The sequence below is a fragment of the Salvia hispanica genome, chromosome 3 (assembly GCF_023119035.1).
Source record: "Salvia hispanica cultivar TCC Black 2014 chromosome 3, UniMelb_Shisp_WGS_1.0, whole genome shotgun sequence".
Lineage (NCBI taxonomy): Eukaryota > Viridiplantae > Streptophyta > Magnoliopsida > Lamiales > Lamiaceae > Salvia > Salvia hispanica.
Genome location: NC_062967.1, coordinates 30,637,541 through 30,656,478, shown reverse-complemented (window position 1 = coordinate 30,656,478; position 18,938 = coordinate 30,637,541). Strand labels below are relative to the sequence as shown.

General features: G+C 38.3%; 4 protein-coding genes across 5 annotated transcripts; 3 read left to right on the top strand and 1 right to left on the bottom strand.

Moving 5' to 3' along the window:
* Positions 1 to 1,609: 1,609 nt before the first annotated feature.
* On the top strand, positions 1,610 to 4,076 carry LOC125210701 (cell division cycle 20.2, cofactor of APC complex-like). The gene is made up of 4 exons (XM_048110275.1): positions 1,610 to 1,962; positions 2,523 to 2,786; positions 2,871 to 3,140; positions 3,211 to 4,076. The coding sequence occupies exons 1-4, from the start codon at positions 1,861 to 1,863 to the stop codon at positions 3,931 to 3,933; spliced, it is 1,359 nt and encodes a 452-aa protein (XP_047966232.1). The 5' UTR covers positions 1,610 to 1,860; the 3' UTR covers positions 3,934 to 4,076.
* Positions 4,077 to 4,560: 484 nt separating this feature from the next.
* Positions 4,561 to 6,544, top strand: LOC125210965 (60S ribosomal protein L13-1-like). Of its 2 annotated transcripts, none has more exons than XM_048110618.1 (5): positions 4,561 to 4,654; positions 5,244 to 5,356; positions 5,500 to 5,633; positions 5,854 to 6,012; positions 6,106 to 6,544. In XM_048110618.1, the coding sequence occupies exons 2-5, from the start codon at positions 5,251 to 5,253 to the stop codon at positions 6,325 to 6,327; spliced, it is 621 nt and encodes a 206-aa protein (XP_047966575.1). In that variant the 5' UTR covers positions 4,561 to 4,654; positions 5,244 to 5,250; the 3' UTR covers positions 6,328 to 6,544. The 2 variants fall into 2 exon arrangements, with proteins under 2 accessions (XP_047966575.1, XP_047966576.1); XM_048110619.1 differs by having other exon boundaries at positions 4,611 to 4,654; positions 5,234 to 5,356.
* Positions 6,545 to 10,060: 3,516 nt separating this feature from the next.
* On the top strand, positions 10,061 to 13,565 carry LOC125213774 (aluminum-activated malate transporter 4-like). The gene is made up of 6 exons (XM_048114506.1): positions 10,061 to 10,623; positions 11,132 to 11,269; positions 11,542 to 11,805; positions 11,880 to 12,016; positions 12,243 to 12,389; positions 12,716 to 13,565. Exons 1-6 carry the CDS (start codon positions 10,269 to 10,271, stop codon positions 13,427 to 13,429), a joined length of 1,755 nt encoding a protein of 584 aa, XP_047970463.1. The 5' UTR covers positions 10,061 to 10,268; the 3' UTR covers positions 13,430 to 13,565.
* Positions 13,566 to 13,784: 219 nt separating this feature from the next.
* Positions 13,785 to 16,192, bottom strand: LOC125213778. The gene is made up of 4 exons (XM_048114511.1): positions 15,768 to 16,192; positions 15,590 to 15,643; positions 14,849 to 14,974; positions 13,785 to 14,229 (listed from the first exon to the last, which is right to left on the bottom strand). Exons 1-4 carry the CDS (start codon positions 16,143 to 16,145, stop codon positions 14,044 to 14,046), a joined length of 744 nt encoding a protein of 247 aa, XP_047970468.1. The 5' UTR covers positions 16,146 to 16,192; the 3' UTR covers positions 13,785 to 14,043.
* Between the last annotated feature and the right edge of the window lie 2,746 nt (positions 16,193 to 18,938).

Here is an 18,938-nt window from a genome sequence, read left to right as displayed (position 1 = left end):
TATATTTATTTCTCTAATTTCACTATACTCCCCTATGATATTTATTCTCGGTAATAATATACATTAGATATAATATGCTATGACATTTAATAGTAATATTTTACTGTACTACATACTTATTTATCCTCTCGAAGTACAAAGTACTATTATTGCAATTTGTATTCAATAAAGCATTGACAACACTATATAACTTTAAAAGACTGTTAAAATTTAACAATAAACACGACAGTGCAATTTTGCATCGCCATCGCACTTGTAATAATAATATATTTCATCCGTCTCTCACCCATTTATCCATTTTCGTCCGCCCCACAAAATTTGTCTCATTTCACTTTTTACAATTTTTGATAATGGATCTTATATTCTACTAACTCATTCCTACTCACATTTTATTTATTATAAAACTAATATATAAAAGTATGACTCATATCCCACTAACTTTTTCAACTGACTTTTCATTACATTTCTTAAAACCCGTGCCGGATTAAAGTGAGACAATATTTGAAAGATAAGGGAGTATTATATTATTATATACATAATGAGTAACCTTCTCTAATGGTAGCGGGTCCACGATGACGTATTCAAAATTTCCAATTTAACTCATATACACATAGATTGTGATATTCTAAGATCCTAATTGTCTAATTCATACTCCATCCTAATGGTATATTAATGGTATAATAATATGCATGTTGGATTTGACACATATTTTAATATACAATTAGTAAAATAAGAGAGATAAAAAAAATATTATTAATAAAAAATGAGTCTCATCTTATTAGAAAGAAATTATTTTCTAAAATTAGAAAATGCATATTCGTGTGGGGATAAATAGAGTAGTATACAAACACATCAATAGACTACAAAATGCAAAATGTTAATACATCGAGTTACTATACAAATAAAAACAGCAAAATTTAACAATAACATAACTGTATCCTCTAATACTATTTAAAACTAAAGAAAGAATAACCAAATTTTCCCAAGCTCTAGGTTATGTTTGGTTGACAGTAAAGTTGACAAGGAATTCTTAAGGTGTAAAGTATTATTTTTTTATTTGATTATAGGAAGCAAGCAATTTGTGAAGTTGTACACTATAGGTGTTCGGGTTATTTTCGGGTGTGAGCACCCGGTTCACCACCCCTACAATGTACAACTCGATCTTTTTCTTTATGCGAAGAACACAAAATCCTACGGCAACACGACAATCAGCCTGAATTTGCAACATCGAATTTGGACGGACACCACCAACCTAAGTCCTTGTTAGAATGACAACTTATCCTATACTAGTTCAACACCTTCTCCAAAATAATTGTGCCGTGAATACTAGATTACTTTTAACTTGTGTATCGCAATTTATTAAATTTTCCTTTTTTTTTGTTTAAATTTGGATTAATTATATTAACTGAGCTCGAGTATAATCAAACGATTCTTGATTAGAAGCGATAATCAAGTAAAGTCTAAATCGGAATTCGATTATAATCAATATTATTAACCAATAACGTTTAACGATTAGAATGATTTGCAGATGGGCAATTTCGTCAAGTCAATTCCAACGGCTCTATTTTGCTCCACAACTAAGCCGTTAGCGGCTTTCCATTTACAGAACTCCCGCAAAACCCTAATTACAAATTTTGTTCCAGTATATAAACCCCTCGATTCAACAAGTTTTTTCCCACCAACAACAATTCAATCGTAAAAACTCGCTCGCATTCTGTCTCTGATTATTATTCTCACACTAATTTGATCCTATTTTGAACTGTTTTACACTGATTAATTCTTCTGCAGGCTCCGATTGATATTTTGTATACATACACGCCTTATATTTGCATATTCTGCTATTGTTTTTTGTGCTAACATATGGAAACAGGAAATATGAACTCATCTTCCACACCAAACAAGACCAAGTCTCAGCTCCCGCTGCAAGAGAAGCTCATCCAACGAAGAAATTCCAAGGAGAATGTATGCTATTTCCCCCTAAATTGCCTCTGACTTTTTGCATCTGCTAATTTGTAGTCATTTTTTTTATCTTTTGTGTTTGGTTGATTAAACCTTTTTTGGGAATTCCAATGTAGATCCACAAATAACTTGATTTATTGGCTGCATAATATCTGCTTGTAGTCCAATTTGTGCTGAATTAGGCAATTTTTGGGGATTCCAGTATGAATGCACTAATAACTTGATTGGTTGATTGCATAATTCATGAATGTATAATTGCTGCTGGAGTTTAGAAGTGCTTGGTTGATCTTGATTTGAGCTGTATTAGGAAGTTTTGGGGGATTCCAATAAAAGATTCACTAATAACTTGATAGTTTTTCTACTAGAGTTTAAAATAGAAGTGTTTGATTGATCTTGAATTGGTGCTGAGTTAGGCAGTTTTTGGGGGGATTCTGTTATGGATCCACTAATAACTGTTGATTGCATAATTTCTGCTGTCGTTTAGAAGTGTCTTGGTTGAGCTTGAATTTGTACTGAATTAGTCAGTTTTGTGCATGTTGTAATGGCTTCTTCCTGTTCTGCAGTTGGATCGCTTCATCCCAAATAGGTCGGCAATGGATTTCGACTACGCTAATTACATGCTTACAGGTAAGGAAAACCCATCCACCAGCTCTTCTCCATCTAGAGAAGCGTACAGGAAGCAGCTTGCAGAAACCTTCAACATGAACAGAACTCGAATCCTGGCTTTCAAGAACAAACCACCAACCCCGGTAGAGGCAATCCCCAGCGATTTCTCATCTGCGGCTCACCAAGTCAAATCTGCCAAACCACATCGTCACATTCCCCAGGTCCGTGCTGATGAAGAGCATCTTGTCCATGGAATTTCGAGTACTACTAGGTTATCTAACTTTGTGTATTGTGTGTTTGTGCAGACTTCTGAGAGGACACTAGATGCCCCTGATATTGTGGATGATTACTATTTGAATCTATTGGACTGGGGCAGCAGCAACGTTCTTTCCATCGCTCTTGGGCACACTGTTTATCTGTGGGATGCTTCTGATGGGGCTACCTCCGAACTTGTTACCATCGATGATGACTGTGGCCCGGTTACCAGTGTCAAATGGGCTCCTGATGGAAGGCATATTGCTGTTGGTCTCAACAACTCGGAAGTTCAGCTTTGGGATTCCACCTCTAACAGACTGGTGAGTGCTTGTGAGTATATTTGATTGGTTATCTTTCAAGAAATCGAAAACTCACTCTGTTTCGTTACAGCTGAGGACCTTGAAAGGAGGGCACAGATCGCGAGTTGGTGCTATGGACTGGAACAATCACATCCTAACAACTGGAGGTCAGGACGGTCAGATCTTCAACAATGATGTGAGAGTGAGGTCTCACATTGTTGAAACCTACACCGGACACGACCAAGAAGTTTGTGGGCTTAAGTGGTCGGCATCCGGGCAGCAGTTGGCTAGTGGTGGAAACGACAACGTCCTCCAAATCTGGGACAGATCCATGGCAGCATCGAATGCTCCTACTCAGTGGCTTCACAGGCTCGAGGAGCATACCGCTGCTGTCAAAGCACTCGCGTGGTGTCCCTTCCAGAGCAATCTACTAGCCTCGGGCGGAGGCGCTGGAGATAGGTGCATCAAGTTCTGGAACACGCACACCGGCTCGTGCTTGAACTCAGTGGACACCGGCTCACAAGTCTGCTCTCTTCTGTGGAACAAAAACGAGCGCGAGCTGCTGAGTTCACACGGTTTCACACACAATCAGCTCACTCTCTGGAAGTACCCATCAATGGTGAAGATGGCTGAGCTCACGGGGCATACCTCCCGAGTTCTTTACATGGCTCAGAGCCCGGATGGGTGCACGGTTGCATCTGCAGCAGGAGACGAGACTCTTCGATTTTGGAATGTCTTCGGGACACCCGAAGTTGCTAAGCCTGCACCAAAGACAAAGTCAGAGCCATTCGCTCACTTGAACCGCATCAGATGATGATCATTGTTGAGACAATACCTTTATACATATATGTACATATCTGTTGTAAAAGATTGTAAATTATATTATTGGATGAATCACAAACTTTACTACAAAACTTTCAAGAATATATGGAAACTGACGTCTGTTTATTTCGAAAACTATTCTTGCTATTTTTCTTTCATACTGTTTTGGGGATCAGTATTTTGATTATAATTTTAAGTTGAATCTCTTTCTCCATCTTCCTTTTTTTTTCCTTCTAGTTTTCTTAGTTTAAGTTGAGATCTCGCCATATTTTCACTATTATTTGCCGAGGCCAAGCGGGTAGAGGAGATCTCGCCATATTTTCACTATTATTTTCACTATTATAAAGCCCTTACAAATTATCTAAATTACTCAAAAACCTACTTTTAAACAAAATTTAGAAATCTCAGCTCTTATCAATAAATATTTCTGTGCCCTCACTCCAACTTTATGTCGATTCTCAATCTAAAACACTAATATCCGATCTCAAATCCGAATGTTCACCCGAACCAAAAAAAAGTGAACCAAAAATAAGAATGTGACTGTTAATCGGCCCAAATAAAAAATATTAAGTCCATTTGTTAAATATCATTGGGCCTTCTCAAAAGCCCACCAATTCGGCCCAATAGTTTACGATGTAGGGTTTTGTTTACATTATCACCTCAGTCGCCATTTTAACCTACAAGCAGAGCTCCACCCCTTCCCCTTCGCCGCAGTAAGTCCAATTTGTCATCTTAGCTGTTGCATTTATTTGTGCACATGTTTCCGCTGAATCTAGTGGGATGAAATGCCCAAATTCCAGATTAATGTGTAAATTGCTCTATATTTAGGGTTTAGGGTTGTATGTCGGGCTTGAATTTGGAATGATTTGTTCTCTGTGTTTATGTTTTGAGGGTTTGTAGCCAATTTGAAGGCGATCTGTTGCCGTGCCATTTCATGTTTCTGAAAGAGCGTTTTCTGATAAATTGTTATTGATTGTTCATTGCCTGATTTATGCTTAATTTTGGAATTAGGTTTGCACCAAAAATTTTATTTTGATAATCTTTTATATGTGATACGAATCCTACTTGGTAGTGCTTTGCTTTAATTACCTGAAGATCACTCTTTGCTAAGAATGTTACGGATTTGTGTTTTGATGATTTTGTTTCATTACATACTTAGTGTTACTGGATTAATTCTATATCATTGAAATCATTAGCTAATTAATGTTGAGACTTGGGAGCAGAAATTATTTTATTCTTATAATCTTCTTTTGAGTTTTGATTAATCTCTAAGACAGTGGTTTTAATCTAAGTTTGCTTTAGGTAAATCATGAAGCATAACAATGTCATCCCAAATGGGCACTTTAAGAAGCACTGGCAAAACTATGTGAAAACATGGTTTAACCAGCCTGCCCGAAAGGCCAGGAGAAGAACCGGTAAACATTCCATCTTGCCGTGTCATCATTCTTTTTTAATCAACTGATTTGGCAAATCTGTTCGTTACAGTATTTATTTGACTGATCCATGCTGTCGTCTTGTATCATATGCTTGGCTCTTGACTGATATGTTTCGTTTTCAGCACGACAAGTGAAAGCTGTTAAGATCTTCCCCAGACCTACTGCTGGACCTCTTCGTCCCGTTGTCCGCGGGCAGACTCTGAAGTACAACATGAAAGTCAGAGCTGGCAGAGGATTCTCTCTTGAGGAGCTTAAGGTGAACTCTCCGTAGCTCGATTCTCTTATCTAATTAACTCTGTTTGATAATATGCTCTGCGTATTTGTTATCAGATCAGGATTTGAGCATGTATTCATTTTAATAATTTACCAAAATGTGTTTAATTCTATCACTCTAACAAGATTTCCAGTTGCATTCATAGTAATGAGATTGGCCTTTTTAGTTTTCTAAATTTGCTATTGCTATATTTATCAAACAGGCTGCTGGCATCCCTAAGAAACTCGCACCAACTGTTGGCATCTCTGTTGATCACCGACGTAGAAACAGTTCATTGGAGGGCTTCCAAACTAATGTCCAGAGACTGAAGACATTTAAGGCCAAGCTCGTTGTCTTCCCAAGACGCGTTCGCAAATTTAAGGTAAAATTAGCCCTTGAATAGTTGAATGAATATGAGCCTTTTGTCGTCCCTAGCATTTGCATTCTGTCTCAATCACACAATTTCCTCTTTCAGGCGGGCGACTCTACTCCCGAGGAGCTGGCTACAGCCACTCAAGTTTCTGGAGCTTACTTGCCTATTGTTAGCGAGAAGCCGGCTATGGATCTTGTTAAGGTCACGGAAGAGATGAAATCGTTCAGGGCGTACGACAAGCTGCGTCTCGAGAGGACTAATGCCCGCCATGTCGGTGTTAGGGCCAAGAGGGCGGCCGAGGCCGAGAAGGAAGAGAAGAAGTAAATCACACATAAGAGTGAGAGTTCACAGGCAAACAAATTGTTGGATTTGCATTTTTGCTTATATTTATTACTATATCTTTGAAATTTTTCTGCATTTTGACACTATCAAGCTTTACTTTTTGACACAACGTGTAGGCATGTCTCTGTTTTCTTACTATTTTAGAATATGTAGTTATTATTATAATTATAATTATTAATATTATTGTCATATTATTTTATGTGGTTGTCATGTTTATGATTTGTCTATGATTAGAACAAATGTGGCCAACTAATTATTACTAATATTGCAGGCTTAACTTGACAATTTTGCTGTCTATATTAGTCATTAGACGTGCCTAGTTGAAACTTTAAAATAATTTGGTAAAGGCTGACACCTTTTAAGTAGCTGTGACTTTCAATTAAAAAATATTTCGGAATATTGGCTGTTTTTATGATTTTATAAAGTTGCGTGACGTCTTTAATTAACAGTTTCTAGTTCAGTGAGATTTTTCGTCATTTGATTATTCAAAAAATTGGGTTAATGATATAAAATGTCAATGAATTGCTGTCATGTTTTTGACCAACTTAAATCTGTATGATGTCTTTTTCCAACATATCTCTATGATGGACATAGATAGTAAATGTATTGAACATAAATAGTACTGTGTGTAAGATATTGTTATATTTTATTATTTAATTTTCAAAAGTAATAAAGGCATTTTTATATTTAATGTATTTTAGTCACTAAACTATTCTTAAATGTACAATACCATATAGATATATATTAAACATTTTATTTGGTAGTAATATTTCATGAATAATAGGAGTATTAAAGAAATAAATACAGCACGAATCAGATAATTGAGAAAAATTAAACTTGTGATTTAACATTCCGTTTTCAACTGACTAAATTTTACTCCGTATAAGTTAAACGACTATTATATGTTCATTTAATCTCTTTTACATGAATGAAGTATTATAAATTTTTATATATAATTCCAAAGACATATAATCTCAGTTGAAATTTAGTGTAGCATGTGATGTAACAAAAAACCAAATTTGTAAAAAGAGAATAGTATTTTATATATAAAGGTATGTTAAACGTGAAAATTTATTCTACACTTGGATTCTCATCTTGTCATTAATATAATACTCTCCCCATCTGAAAATTATTAACAGTTTTATTATTTTAGGATGTCCATCAAAATCAGACCAAGTTTACAGATAGAAAGATTTCAACGAATACTAATCATACACGTCATTTTAAATATGGACCCTACAATCCACCATCACTCATTTCACTACCTTTTTTTCATTCATCTCTTTTACTTTATCAATTACTCCCTCCGTCTCAAATAATTCGACCCAGTATTCCATTTCGGGTCGTCCCATATAATTTGTCCCATTTCACTTTTACCACTTTTTGTAGTGGACCTCATATTCCACTAAGAGCACTCCCAATGGTCTCCCTTATTTCTCCCTAACTCCTGCCACATCAGCGCCACATCAGCACCAAAATTTATCCCCAGTTTTTAGCCAACTGCTTCCAATGGTTTCTCCCTTATTTCTCCCTAACTCAACATTTCATTTTTACATCATCATTTTTAATATTATTTAATTTTCCCTACAAATGTGTTTAATAAATAGATTTATAAATGAACAATTCGTCGTTGTATTAATCATTGGAAAATATAATACAACGAGAGAAAAAACTACAAATAAAAAACCATAAAAAACAAGGATTTAAAAAACTAAGAGGGAGGAGCGTCCGGCGAGAGGCCCATCTTGATCTTCATATTTTGGATGGTCGACCAGAGGGACTGCTTCTCTTCTGGGGTTCCGCCGCCGGTGAAGTACAGCGTGTAAAACTGCGCCAGAGTGGCGGCATTGGAAGAGAACGTGGCTTGTTATAAGAACGGGGATTCCGACTGGGCATCTGACGATGTGCCCTTCCCCTTCCGCCTCCCCTTCGCCTTCTTCGCTCCCACAGGGCGCTCGTGCGGACCATCCTCAGACAAGTCGATGGGGATCGCGCTGCCCTCACTCTCCGCACCGCTAAGTCGCGAGCGCACCGATTTCCCGTGCAGCGCGCTGTGCATCCCCGTCCGGAATTTGGGGAGATCCTTCAGCGTCTCATAGATGTTCCAATACTTAAAGCCCTTCGTCAAGTACTTGCCACTATACCTCTGCATGGCCTCATCTCGGACCATGTGCTCGTTCTGGCCACTCGTCATGTTCGTCATCAAGTTAGAGTATATACCGTTGAAGTGGCCGCAGTCCCTCATGAGGCGCTCCCAATGCCGGCGGATCGCCTCGCTGCCATGGTCCTTCATCGAGGCAGTCTTGTTGGTCTTGTACTTCTCCGCAACCCGCTCCCAGAAAATGAGCTCAGTCTGGTAGTTGCTACGCTCCGAGTCTTGCGTCGTGTCCGCCCAGCAGTTGGCTATAAGCTCGGACTCTGCCAGAGTGTAAGTAGTCCTTGCCCGCTTCGGCTTCTCATCGGAAGCCGTATCGAGTCGCAGCCGTCGACTCCGGCGACGACGCCTTCCCCTTCCTGCTCCTGGAAGGCGGGTCGGCGGGCGTTTCTTCCACCTCGTAGTCGTCCGTGCTGATTGTCGGATCCGTTGTGTACGTCGTGGCCTGAGATCCTTCGTCGTCTGGAGTGGCTCCAGGGGTGTCGAACAACGATGTGACTATCTGGGGGCGATACACATCGTCGGTTGGAGAGGGCATGCTGAGGGCAGACTGGAAGTACGGAGAAAGTCTGCGCACCGGAGGAGTCTGCAATGGGGACGGACCCTCATATGGATATTGGCCGGGAGGAGAACCCATCGACAACAACGAGGCCATCCACTGCTGATTTGCTTCATCAGTGGGGTTGGGATTTTGGGAACTCGACTCTTTGCCTTTACCTTTTCGAGATTTTTTCCTATTTGAACTCATAATTTTGAAGATTGAATATAGAAGATTGAGAAAATGAGATTGAAAATTGAGAAAATGAAGATTGTGTGTGATGAATGGAGGAGGAGGAGGAATTATATATAGGGGAAAAAATAGCCGTTGGGTATTTAAAAAAAAAAAAAAAAACGCCGGAAAACGCCGAACGCGCCTACAGTGGCCGGCGTTCACTCGGCGTTAATTCGGCGTTTTTTCGGGGGCCGGCGTTTAATTCGGTAGAATTAACGCCGGACCGAATTAACGCCGGAAAAACGCCGAATTCACCCCATTGGTGGCGATTTCTCGGCGAAATCCGGCGATAAAACGCCGGATTTAACGCCGCCGGCCATTGGGAGTGTTCTAACTCATTCATACTCACATTTTATTATAAAACTAATACTTTAAAAGTATGACCCACATTCCACCAACTTTTTTAACTCACTTTCCATTAGATTTGTTAAAATCCGTGACGAGTCAAAGTGTCCCAAATTATCTGGGATGGAGAGAGTATATATTAAAACTCGTGTTATTTATAACATTGTGTCGTTGTCTATTTTTTTATGGAGGAGAGAGTAATATTTTAATTAGTTTACAAAGATCGACCCCATATCATATTTGGTAACACGACCGACCAGTTTTCAAGTTTTCGTATCCCTGTTATAACTCTGCTTTCTTATATAAATATAATCTATTTGTGACTCTATTAATTATTCAAATTTATTAATAAAACTTATGAATCTGAAAATAATACTAATCCAAGTACAATCCAGATAGATACTTAAGTTGACTCCCAATCCTTATAACATTGATTCCTTCTTTTATTAGTTACCCAAACTCAAAAGAATCATCACAACATTCATCTTCTCAAGCAAAAAAGCAAAAAGTTACAGCCCTCTCCCAACATCAAGATCCTCAGAATCCCAATTAAATAATCCACCACCCAAAAAGCTCAACAATAAAAAGGGGCACACCAAAAAAAAAAAAAAAAAAAAAAAAAAAAAAAAAAAAAAAAAAAAAAAAAAAGACATGGCGAATTTGGGGTCTCTGCGGCAGAGCTTCGTGGAGAGAGGGAAAGAGCGGGTGGTGTCGCGGAAGTACTACTCGGAGGTGGAATCGGAGGGGTACTACGTGCGGCACGAGGGGTGCTTCCGAGTGATGGGGGAGAGGCTGTCGCGGTGGTGGAAGAGGCTGGAGGAGATTGCGGTGAGCGCGTATGAGATGGGGAGATCGGATCCCAGGAAGGCCATGTTTGCTGCTAAAATGGGCTGCGCTTTGTCTCTCGTTTCGCTGCTCATCTTTTTTAAAGAGCCCTCCACTTACATCACCAAGCATTCCATTTGGGCCATTCTTACTGTTGTGGTTGTCTTTGAGTTCAGCATAGGTCAGATTTCTTCATTTTTCTGTTGGATCTCTTTCCTAATTGATCACCAGATTTTATGTTTTGTGTGGATAAAGTAGGACACAGAATTAAGTAGTAGTCATCTTTGTTGGGATAAAGGGACTGCTTTTTTGTTTTCAGACTCACCAATTTGATCAGTTGTGATTTTGTTTTGTTTGTGTTCTATTTCTATGGTACCCATTCTTACTGTTGTAGTAGTTGTTTTCGAGTTCATCATAGGTAAAACTCAACAATTTTGATCACTTGTCAAGGGGTGTTATGATTTTGGTTGGTTTGTGTTCGATTGTTTTAACTGTCTTTGAGTGTAGCACAGGGGAAATTCTCAATTTTTATCACTTGACTTTGTTTGGATGTTTGATTTCTTTGGTAATTGGTAGAGTAGTGTGAAGCTTTGCACTAGACCTCTGCCAAATTTGAGCTGAATATGTTGATATGTATTTGTTCGTTTAGTTTGTCAATAGTAACGGATTGTGTGATTCTGATTCCGTAGGAGCTACTTTAAGCAAAGGGTTTAATCGAGCGTTGGGGACCCTCTCGGCTGGTGCACTATCTTTAGGGATTGCAGAATTGGCAAAGCTTGCTGGAGAATTTCATGAAGTCGTCGTTGTCATCAGTATTTTTATCGCAGGTCCGTTTCTTGAAAGATTAGTAATTTTTATGCACGAGTATTGTCAATTTGAACCTTCGATGATCAAACTACCTTTGAAAAGGTTAGATCTAATGAAAAGTAGCTGCAAATCTCTGTTTTTCGTGTCTGAAATTGACGATGATTGATGATTTATGCACAAGTATGGTCCGTTTGTGTCTTACATCAAACTAGTTCTGAGAAAGTTAGATCTGATGAAAAGAAGCTCTGTTTCTGTGTCTGAAATTGATGGTTTATGCGTGTGTGGACCTCAGGGTCCTTGTCTAGTTATCTGAAGCTGCACCCGGCCGTGAAGCAGTACGAATATGGATTCCGGGTCTTCATGCTGACATTCTGCATCGTGCTGGTGTCTGATTCGTCGGAGTTTCTTCAGACCGCTGTTTCCAGACTGGTGCTGATCGCAGTCGGTGCTGGTGTCTGCTTAGTCATGAATGTCTGCATTTTCCCCATTTGGTCCGGTGAGGATTTGCACAAGCTGGTCGTGAAGAACTTTAAAGGGGTTGCCACGTCTTTGGAAGGTGAAGATCGTCTCTTATGCAGAAGTCATCAGATTTAATCGTGTCTTACGTTGCGTTTGTTTGATTGTTTCTAGGTTGTATCAATATGTACTTGCAATGTGTCGAGTATGAAAGAATACCATCGAAGATCCTGATCTACCAAGCTTCTGATGATCCTCTTTACAAGGGATATCGAACTGCAGTGGAGTCCACGAGCCAAGAGGAGACCCTGGTACGCCTCTTGACCTTGTTCGAAAAATAAACACAAACATAATCTTGATAAACAACGAACCATAATCATATCCGCAATAGATAACAAGTTGGATTGCTGTGCTTGTGGATCTATGTAGTTTCCTTCAGGCTTCATAGTCCATAATCAACAATATTTCCTTTTACTCGATTCTCGGAGCGAGAATGTAGTTGGGGTGAGATGTTGATTGCAACTACCTGTTTTACAGATGAGCTTTGCTGTTTGGGAACCACCTCACGGCCGTTATAGGATGTTTAACTATCCTTGGGGCGAATATGTGAAGGTCAGTGGCGCTCTGAGGCACTGTGCGTTCATGGTGATGGCGATGCACGGGTGTATTCTTTCAGAAATACAGGTATTTTAGTTTGTAAGCCTTGAAATTGTTGTTTGTTTATATTTTTCAAATTTTTAAGTTCAGGTTGATGTAAGAGCATTTAGAGAAGCTGAGGCAAGAAAATGTTACACTTTAATCTTTTTGTTAGTTTCAGAATGTCTTAGTAGAACCAGTTGTTCCTGCTTCTACCACCCAATTGCGATAGGAATTTATTATCCCTAATGTATATGAGTATATCTAATGATGTGATGATTAAGGAATATATCTGAATTATTGATGCAAAATATAGCAAAAATAGCATTTTGCAGAATGTTATTTGCAATCATAATATTTTCTTTTATTTTCAGGCACCTTCTGAACTAAGGCAGGTTTTCAAGGATGTAATTCAGAGAGTTGGCACCGAAGGAGCCAAAGTTCTCACAATGCTTAGTGAAAAAGTCGAAAAGATGGAGAAACTAGACACGGAGGACCCTCTCGAAGCTATTCACGATGCTGCGGAGAATCTGCAGATGATGATCGACCAGAAATCGTACCTTTTGGTGAACGCGGAGAGCTGGGCGAGCGACAAACGTCCCGAAAATCTCGACCCAGAAAAGATCCGCGAAATGAAAGAGAATGAAAACAAGCCTTTCTTGATCAAGTCTCTCAGCTCAATCAACCAGCAGTCGACTCAGACACTTCGCAACTACGATGCATTTACTGCCCGAAGCATCAACAACTTCTCCCAATCCGAACTGGGTTCTGGAGAGGACGTCCTCAAGCAGCAGACCATGTGGCCTTCACGCCTCTCTCTGATCGGTGATTCCATCCTCAATGAGCGTGAGGTTCGCACATATGAAAGCGCGAGTGCATTGTCTCTCGCGAATTTCACCTCTTTGTTGATCGAGTTTGTTGCCAGGCTTCAGAACCTGGTTCACTCGTTCGAGGAACTCAGCGAGAAGGCTAAGTTCAGAGAGCCGGTTGAGATAACGGAAATGCAAACGAGCACCAGTTTCTGCTCCAGAGTGCTCGAATGCTTGTGCTGCTGCAGACAGACCAACGCAGTCCAAGCAGTTGTATGATGATCAGGTGATATGTTGTATTTCATTAACCAGAAACATTCAGATCATCACTATAGCAATTTTGTGAATTATGGACATAAAAGTTATAACAAAATGTAATTTTCACCCTTTTTTCAGCAACTTTTTATTGAATCAAGCAATGAGAATGGTGTCAGACTGTCAGATCATCACTATGTGTAACTAGACATGCTCAATGAAATAATAGTCACAGTTTGCAGGCGGGCATACCATCAACGCTCGCTAATATCTCAGTGCACGAAACATAGGGTACGATAGGCATGATAAATAACGAAGAAGCTGCCGGCTCAAGAAATAAAATAAAAATAAAATAAAATAAATAAGATAAATACTCCTATGAATAAAAGGTCATTCTTCGAAAAGGTCACACCAAAAATAGTGGAACTCAACTTATTTATGAACATTGCAAAAGTAGGAAACAAAGCTATATTTATAAGACTATAAAAGACTCCAACTTGAATAAAGATCAGGGTATGGGGAATGATTGTCACAAACTGTTATAAACGGAAATCATGCGTTCTCCTATGTTTCTATGAGAGAGAACAAATTCAAGAATATCCACATGAAGGGTGCTAGGCTAAACTCACAGCCCTGGCTCATTTCTCTTCGAATTCAACATCGATGATATCTGGTTGAGACTTTGATTTTGATGAGGAAGGGCCCTTACCGCCTCTTGAGAAGAAGTCACCTTGTGGTTGCCAGACAATATTTCCACAGCTAGCACATCGTACAGTTTGGCTTTTGTATCCGACAAATTGCTTCTTACAAGCTGGGCACTCACCCTGCCACAGAACAGACCAAGTGAAAAATTCATCTAAGGAAATAGTACAAAAAAAGTTTCAAAAAAATTTCTAAAGATTACAAAGGGAGATCACAAACCATAAGAGTGGAAGGCATTGCAAAACTTTCTATCACAAAAAAAATTAACTCACAAACTAGTAACAGATTTATGATCTAAAAAGAGAAGTAAACTTAGATGACTTGTAAACAAGAAGAAATTATCTAAACAATAGAGACTTCAACAATATACTCTTGCATCTTTTTTTTGTACCATAGCTTCTAGTATGTTCTATCTAGTGTTTGCCCATAGCTCCAATAAGCTATTAAGGAAGTTCCATAAATTCATTTACATGTACAATGTTTCGGTACTCAAATGTTAAAGACGGCATAATACAATACATCGAATTATGATTGAGGAACACAAAATGCGGAATCCCAGTCATCTAGGGTTGTCCAAGAAGGAAATAACAGTAACGCAGCTAACCTACCAAATTATGGTGAAGAAACATCTTATGAATGTGAAATATAAGTCATTCAAGGGTTTCCATGGATGAAAATAGCAAAGCTAATCTTTAAAATAAGGAAGTAAGAAACAAGGAAGTTAAAGAACAAAAGGTTTACCTTAATGACTAGATTATTTGCCACCGCCCCAATTAAGAGAGGACCAGCAAATGGAAGCACCCATGTAGCAAAAATCAGAATTCGGAATAGCCATCCCGACAAGGCAAACCATAGAAAGAAAAGTGTCTGCAAGGAGAAATTTTCACCAATCACAAATCAGAATGCATGTGTACACAAGCAAAGGACTTCATACATCTAATATCTCTCTCCTCTACATCCAGAAAGGCACGCACATATTGATTCTAATTAATCCGAACATATCCCTAAAACTCAAGCACACATCAATAATTCAGATCATGTATTTCATAAATAAAGTTTGCAACTCTTTTTATGAAAACGAAACTCGACTACGTGAGAAGTTCGGTCATTCAGATCATGTATTTTTAATAGGAAAAGTTTGCAACTTTTTTTTTTCCGAACGAAACTCGACTAAGTGAGAAGTAATGCAGTTTAGAAGCTACAAGTAACAAGACTGCTGTATACATAACATTAGACTCAGTAACAAACATGAGATAAAAACAATACTGGCTTTATCCATATGTGAAACTCCACCATCCTCAACATTATCCAACTTCATCAAATTATCCCAAGTTGCAAGCATAAATTAACTTCCTTAACTTCAAAATCAATATAAACTAAGCACTATATTTCATCTTTATTGTTCTACGCAGTTCGAATTCCAACCTTTTGGAACTTGAAATACATACATATACATAAAGTAACAATGTTAAAGATGCTTACAGCGAAACTTCTCCCCAATGGAGTATCGAGAAAATCATTGAGCTCCTTCCTGTACTGCAAAAAACGAACAGAAAACCGATATTACCGATTATAAACCTAATCTCATCGCAGAGCCCCAAATTCACCGAGGCACAATAAATTGCATCATATAAACAAACACTTGCAACAAATCACACACCCTCGGCAAATTCCTCCTAAAATCCAGCGAAAACGTCCGCCACCGCTGCGTGATTTCAAATTCACGATCGAGCTCGCGCGCTCGGTCGGCGGCGGCCTCCGCCACGGCGGATGCGCGCCTGGAGACGTCGTATCTCCGGTCTATCCGCTCCGCCGTCTTCCGCGTCTCGTAGACGAAGAGCTCGAAGCCGTCGTTGGCGCTCCTCCAAGCGTCGCGCCACAGCTCGCCGGACTGCACGCGCCTGGCGAATCCGTCGAAGTCGCTGCGCCGGAAGGCGCGTGTGCTGACGCGGTGGTGGATTGGATTGTTAGGGCGGTGGAGCGGGCGATTTTGGGGCTTCGCAGCCAGTAGAGGTTGCCATGGCAGGCTCGACGCCATGAATAAGCTGAGAATTAAGATTGTGAGCTGAGTTTTTTTTTTTTTTGGGTTTTTCATTTTCCCCTTTTTTGTGCTTCTTCTAGAAGGTTTTCGAATGTTGCGTTTTTGCCCCTTACCTTTGCAATATTAATTTTAGGGGCATTGGAGAATTTTGACAATTTAAATGTGGATTATGATTCAATTATTTTGAGAATTTAATCAAAGTTGCATCTATATGTTCTAAAGAATCTGTGTAAAAATAGATCATGAGGATTGACAAATGTGGCTCGCAAAACCTTATATATCATCCGCCTTCGCCAAACAATTTTATATGTTGATATACTGAGAAGAACACAAAATACACGTTTGAATTCAAGTATCACTATCCTCTAATCATTAATTAATAGTGCGAGAATATGTGTGTAAAACATAGAGTTGTGTGGATCCAAACCGTGTCATGTATTTATACATTTCCCATTTAAACATATAGAGCAATACCCACACTGAAAATATTAGTACTACTAAGCACCCCTTTGGTTAATCTAACTGCCAAGGGCAAGTTTTGATTAATCTTAATCTACAATGTAGTTTTGCTTTCTTCTTATATGCTTCACATTAGTTTTATTAAATATACTATATGGAGTATGTCCCTAAGACAGGAGTAGTCTTATTTAGCCATTTTGGTCTATTCCACAAAATCGTTTTACTTTTATTTTTGTAAAAAAATTTCATCACATTATACTACTTTTGTTGATGCGAGTTTCATTATCAACCAATATTATTTTTAATTATTTTTCTTCTTTTTTTTTAATCAAATTTTACTAATTTTCACATTACAACGTGCATCATTTCCAACATCTTTGTTTATAGGATATGAAGGGAATTTTTTTTTAAGAATTCCATGTAACACCATACATTCCCAACTAAATGATTCTTCCCACATCATCGTACGTCAGACAAGAAAATCATTTTATTCAAAATAGATAACTAATTATCTTTACTACACAATTATATAAATTGTGACTTTACAACTATAGAATCAATATAGCAATATAGGTCCTTCCCATAGCATCGTACATCGGACAAAAAACCTAAGATAGACTATTCATACTAGAAGTAAAAAATAGAGCAAAAATAACAAAGTCTTGCAAAAAAACACTAATTTCTGAACAGAACGCCGGGCCATGCGAAATTGGGCTTTGAAAACGCCCAGCCCGGCAAACTCTTTGGAATGCATCGCACAAAATGTCTTACCATGCGTTTTCACCCATCAAAACGTCTAGCCTCTGCAATTCAATCTTAAATGCGCGATTTTCATAAAATGACCATAATTTTCTCTCCCAAATTTCAATTGGAGATTTCAAGGTCACGTGAAGAGCTTTCGAAGATGAAGAAAACGGTGGTCTTGGATGTGCATTTGGACATCATATGGATAGACAGAATACTATTTGAATCAGATCTCAACTCTGACTTGACTTTTTTGTCATGTCTTCACCCTCTTTCTCGGATCCTAATCAACCCATGAATCTTGACGACATTGTATTGTATCATGTTGAACACCAGGATTCACATTACTATGCCAACGGAAGATTACAACAACACTTGAATCGCCTCTTATTTAAATTGGAGCAAGAGGTAATCGTGTGCCAAAATGCAGTTTCAATGTTTCATAGTCATAAATATTGCAATTTATCTAATAATCTGCCTTGGATTAGCGTAGGCGAGCTTGGACCCGGATCACAAACTACAGAGGTTGAAGGCGATGTTTGAAGCATGGAAGAAGGACCATACATTATATTTTATATTGTAGTACTAATGATGCAAGTCTCACTATTCAGTAACACTACTTCAACTATTTTTTCTCTTTGTTTATCATATTTTACCCATTTCACGCTAGAACTTATGTCGTATCCAAAGTCTCTATTTATAGGATATCGAAGAAATATTTTTTACGAAATCCATTTAACAACATTGTATGTTGGACAAGAAAATCATTTAATTCATAGTAGATGGCAAATTATCTTTAATACACAATGATATTATGTGACTAATATATGGAGTACATAATAGTACAGTACCTAATATAGGAGTAGCAATGCAATATGGTCCATCCAATTGCATCGTACGTCAGACAAGAAAATTATTTAAAAATTAATAGTACTACTGCTACTATAGTTCAGTTCATTTATGAGAAAAGAAAATAGAAATACAATTCACCAAACAATTGTGTTCCAATTATGAATAAATGTTGATAAATATTAATATCGATTTATAAGCACAAAAAAACAATTAAGAAAAGATTAATCTGAATCAGAATCCGAATGTTGATAAATATTACTCCCTCCGTCCCACTTTAGGAGTCCCGATTGAGTTCGACACGAGTTTTAAGAAATGTAAAGGAAAGTTGGTGAAAAAAGATAGTGGAATGTGGGTCCTACTTTTATATATATTAGTTTTATAATAAAATGTGAGTGGAATGTGGGGCCTATTGCCAATTATGGAATATTCCAACCGGGACTCCTAAAGTGAGACATCCAAAAATGGTAAACCGGGACTCCTAAAGTGGGATGGAGAGAGTAATATCGATTTATAAGCAAAAAAAAATAAGTAAGAAAAGATTAATCTGAATCAGAATCTAAATGATCAGTTGCTTGTTCTATATACCTCATGTATTACATTAAGAGTGAACTTCAAAAATGGTCCCTGGACTATAGGTTTATCTCGAAAATGGTCCCTGGACTTTAAAAATATCACCAGTAGTCCCTGGACTAAGGGTTAATATCAAAAACGGTATTTTGAGACGAAAATGCCCTT

Bases quoted from the DNA above. Each gene is read 5' to 3' on its own strand.
- LOC125210701 (XM_048110275.1), top strand. From the start codon at position 1,861: ATGGAAACAGGAAATATGAACTCATCTTCCACACCAAACAAGACCAAG. The intron at 1,963-2,522 runs GTATGCTATTTC...CCTGTTCTGCAG, and splicing joins GAAGAAATTCCAAGGAGAAT to TTGGATCGCTTCATCCCAAA. The intron at 2,787-2,870 runs GTCCGTGCTGAT...GTGTTTGTGCAG, and splicing joins CACATCGTCACATTCCCCAG to ACTTCTGAGAGGACACTAGA.
- LOC125210965 (XM_048110618.1), top strand. From the start codon at position 5,251: ATGAAGCATAACAATGTCATCCCAAATGGGCACTTTAAGAAGCACTGG. The intron at 5,634-5,853 runs GTGAACTCTCCG...TTTATCAAACAG, and splicing joins TCTCTCTTGAGGAGCTTAAG to GCTGCTGGCATCCCTAAGAA. The intron at 6,013-6,105 runs GTAAAATTAGCC...TTCCTCTTTCAG, and splicing joins GACGCGTTCGCAAATTTAAG to GCGGGCGACTCTACTCCCGA.
- LOC125213774 (XM_048114506.1), top strand. From the start codon at position 10,269: ATGGCGAATTTGGGGTCTCTGCGGCAGAGCTTCGTGGAGAGAGGGAAA. The intron at 11,270-11,541 runs GTCCGTTTCTTG...TGTGGACCTCAG, and splicing joins CATCAGTATTTTTATCGCAG to GGTCCTTGTCTAGTTATCTG. The intron at 12,390-12,715 runs GTATTTTAGTTT...TTTTATTTTCAG, and splicing joins GTATTCTTTCAGAAATACAG to GCACCTTCTGAACTAAGGCA.
- LOC125213778 (XM_048114511.1), bottom strand. From the start codon at position 16,145: ATGGCGTCGAGCCTGCCATGGCAACCTCTACTGGCTGCGAAGCCCCAA. The intron at 15,644-15,767 runs GTGTGTGATTTG...CGTTTTTTGCAG, and splicing joins TTAGGAGGAATTTGCCGAGG to TACAGGAAGGAGCTCAATGA. The intron at 14,975-15,589 runs GTAAGCATCTTT...TTCTCCTTGCAG, and splicing joins CATTGGGGAGAAGTTTCGCT to ACACTTTTCTTTCTATGGTT.